This window comes from Austrofundulus limnaeus, unplaced genomic scaffold (genome assembly GCF_001266775.1).
Source record: "Austrofundulus limnaeus strain Quisiro unplaced genomic scaffold, Austrofundulus_limnaeus-1.0 Scaffold0, whole genome shotgun sequence".
Lineage (NCBI taxonomy): Eukaryota > Metazoa > Chordata > Actinopteri > Cyprinodontiformes > Rivulidae > Austrofundulus > Austrofundulus limnaeus.
The window spans coordinates 4,181,396-4,183,869 of record NW_013952402.1 but is presented as its reverse complement, the minus strand read 5'-3'; the positions used below and the strand labels follow the sequence as shown (position 1 = coordinate 4,183,869).

Sequence of the window (2,474 nt, the reverse complement as noted above, 5' to 3'; positions counted from 1 at the left end):
CACACACACACACACACACACACACACACACACACACACACACCATGTCTCTCTATCTTTGTGGGGACTTTCCATTGACTTCCATTCATTTTCTTACTTGGTAATTTTATATTCTAACCCTGACCATTTACCCTCAAATTAACCTCACAGGTACTTACCAAGGTTAAGTCTCAAGGTTATATACTGTAGTTTAGTTTTATTTTGTTGTGACTTTTTTCTTTTAATTCAGTTAGTTTTAATTAGTTTTTACAGTGGATTTGCTGGTTTTTATTAGTTACTAYTGCATCTTTAATGCTTAGTTTTAGTGTAGTTTAGTTTGTATTAGTTCTAGTATTAGTTTTTTTTACAGTTTGAATAAACATATTTGCCAATGCATCCTCAGGCTTGTGCTGTTCCTGTGAATTAATTAACCAGCAGGTATTAGGTTGCTAGTTAAAGTGTCCATTATAGCGACACCTTCCTAAAATAATTGCGTAACTCAATTTTGCCAAAAAAAAAAAAAAAGGATTTGGGCAATTATTTTTACGGATGCACGATATATCGGCATTAACATCAGTATCGGCCGATATTGATCTTTTTTATTTAGAATATCGTATCTGCCYGATATGTAAAACAGGGCCGATTTTAACGTCCGATACTGATTTTCCATTTTTTAGGTTTGTGTTTCTGTTTTAGGAGGGGAAATGTTTGGTCAAGTGGTATCCRTTTGATCGTGATAGCGGTATTGACGCTGCGCAGCCAGGAATAACTGAAGTAGAGAGCCATGTCAGACGTCTGGTCGTTTATTTAAGGTATCGAAAAAAGACACCAGTGTGTTTGTGCGTATACGTATATGAATAATTTTAGTGTTTGTGTAATATCGGTAAATGTCAGTTATCGGCCATAACACCAATAATAATATCGGATTAGGGTTGGGCAATATTGGCAAAAAAATTAATCACGATTAATTGGGGTATTTAGCTGATAACGATTAATTTGACGATTAATGCCCTGGAGTCCCTGGACACCCTTATGTCTTAGTCACATGACCAATTTGGTAGGAAAGATTGCTCTTCATAAAAATCTGTTCCAAGTTGTGTCAAAATTACAGACTTCAGGCTATACATAAATTTTTAAATTGTGTTGATAGATAAATAAATTACAGAACCTTTTTTTTTAATGTTCGTCATATTTGAAGTGGAGAGGAGCACCGAACAGATTGACTGGAGAAATCTCCCCAGGTGGCATTAATCGTATTAATCGTCAAGTGCCAAAAATTTAATTGATTAATGTTCTTCTGATGATTAATTTCACACGATACGATTATGCCCAACCCTATATCAGATATCGATATCGGCTGAAATTTTTCATATCTGTGCATCCCTAATTATTTTAGGACAATGACGATAGTTGTCTCTAACCCGATGCTACCTGTTGCTTGTTTTTTACGAGAGCTACTGAGAGAAGCTAGCGTGTCAAGATAGTCATAGTTAGCCATCTTGTGTGAGCTTGATTCATGCAGGTTTTCTTTGTCCACAGCTAATGTGAAACTACTCAATTTGAAAAGGAAATAAAAAGACCCACAAGGCTCAAAATTAATTGACAAACACTAAAATTTTCTATCTATAATTGCAGTTAGTTTTATGAAAGGATTATATAGTTTTAGTTATCTTTTTTCATTTTATTACAGTTTTAATTTCTTTTAATTAACTAAAATGATTTTTTTCAATTTCAGTTTTCGTTATTTAGTGAGTTTTAGTTAACTATAGTAACCCTGCATGTCACAGGCACTTTAAGTGGATGCATTTCGAGTTTGACCCATTTGCTGACATACTTGCTGCCCTGACAGGGGTTGAGAGCAGGCTGGTCGCAGTGCGGCCCGCTCCAGCCTGGTTGGCAGTGGCACACCGGTCCCTGGGCCCCGTCGGGTTGGCAGATGCCGTGAACGCAGTAGAGCTTCTTGCAGGGCTCGCAGCCCGGTACCACGCCGGGCTTCATCTGGGTCTTGGTGAAGTCCTGCAGCTCGTTGTTGATGTACAGGTTCTGGATGCAGCCGTGGAAACTGGAGCCGTTCTGGATCTGCCAGAGACGGAAAGGGCCCGAGTGAACGTCCACCGGCATGCCTGGAGGTGGGGAGAGAGAGAGAGAGAGAGGAGAGGAGTTTATGTGGGTGAAGGCGTGCGTCCCGGCTCACGCACACACACACACAAACAGCAAACACAGGGCTGGTATGAGAGTAATGGAAGGAGGGAATTTCAAACATGTGTGTCCCAGCAGTGACTGTGCGTGTAATAAAATAAACTTTTATAAACAAACTTGGTTAGGCTTTTCCAATTTGCATCAGCACCACGAGACACATCATCTTTGAAGAACAGGAGAGGAAAAGCAAAAAAAAAGAAAAGAATGGAAAAATGTCTCTTAGAAAAATACACGAGTGAACAGCACGACACAACACACACACACACACACACACACACACACACACACACACACAC

At 39.2% G+C, this 2,474-nt stretch overlaps 1 protein-coding gene across 2 annotated transcripts in view; it reads right to left on the bottom strand.

Annotated features, from left to right (window-relative positions):
* The window catches only part of slit1a (slit homolog 1a (Drosophila)), a 92,763-nt gene that overhangs the window by 5,646 nt on the left and 84,643 nt on the right, over positions 1–2,474 (bottom strand). For both annotated transcript variants that reach the window (XM_014022040.1, XM_014021966.1), the window contains one exon: positions 1,814–2,102. In XM_014022040.1, the coding sequence (XP_013877494.1) occupies positions 1,814–2,102 (289 nt within the window). The remainder of the gene's footprint in view (positions 1–1,813; positions 2,103–2,474) is intronic.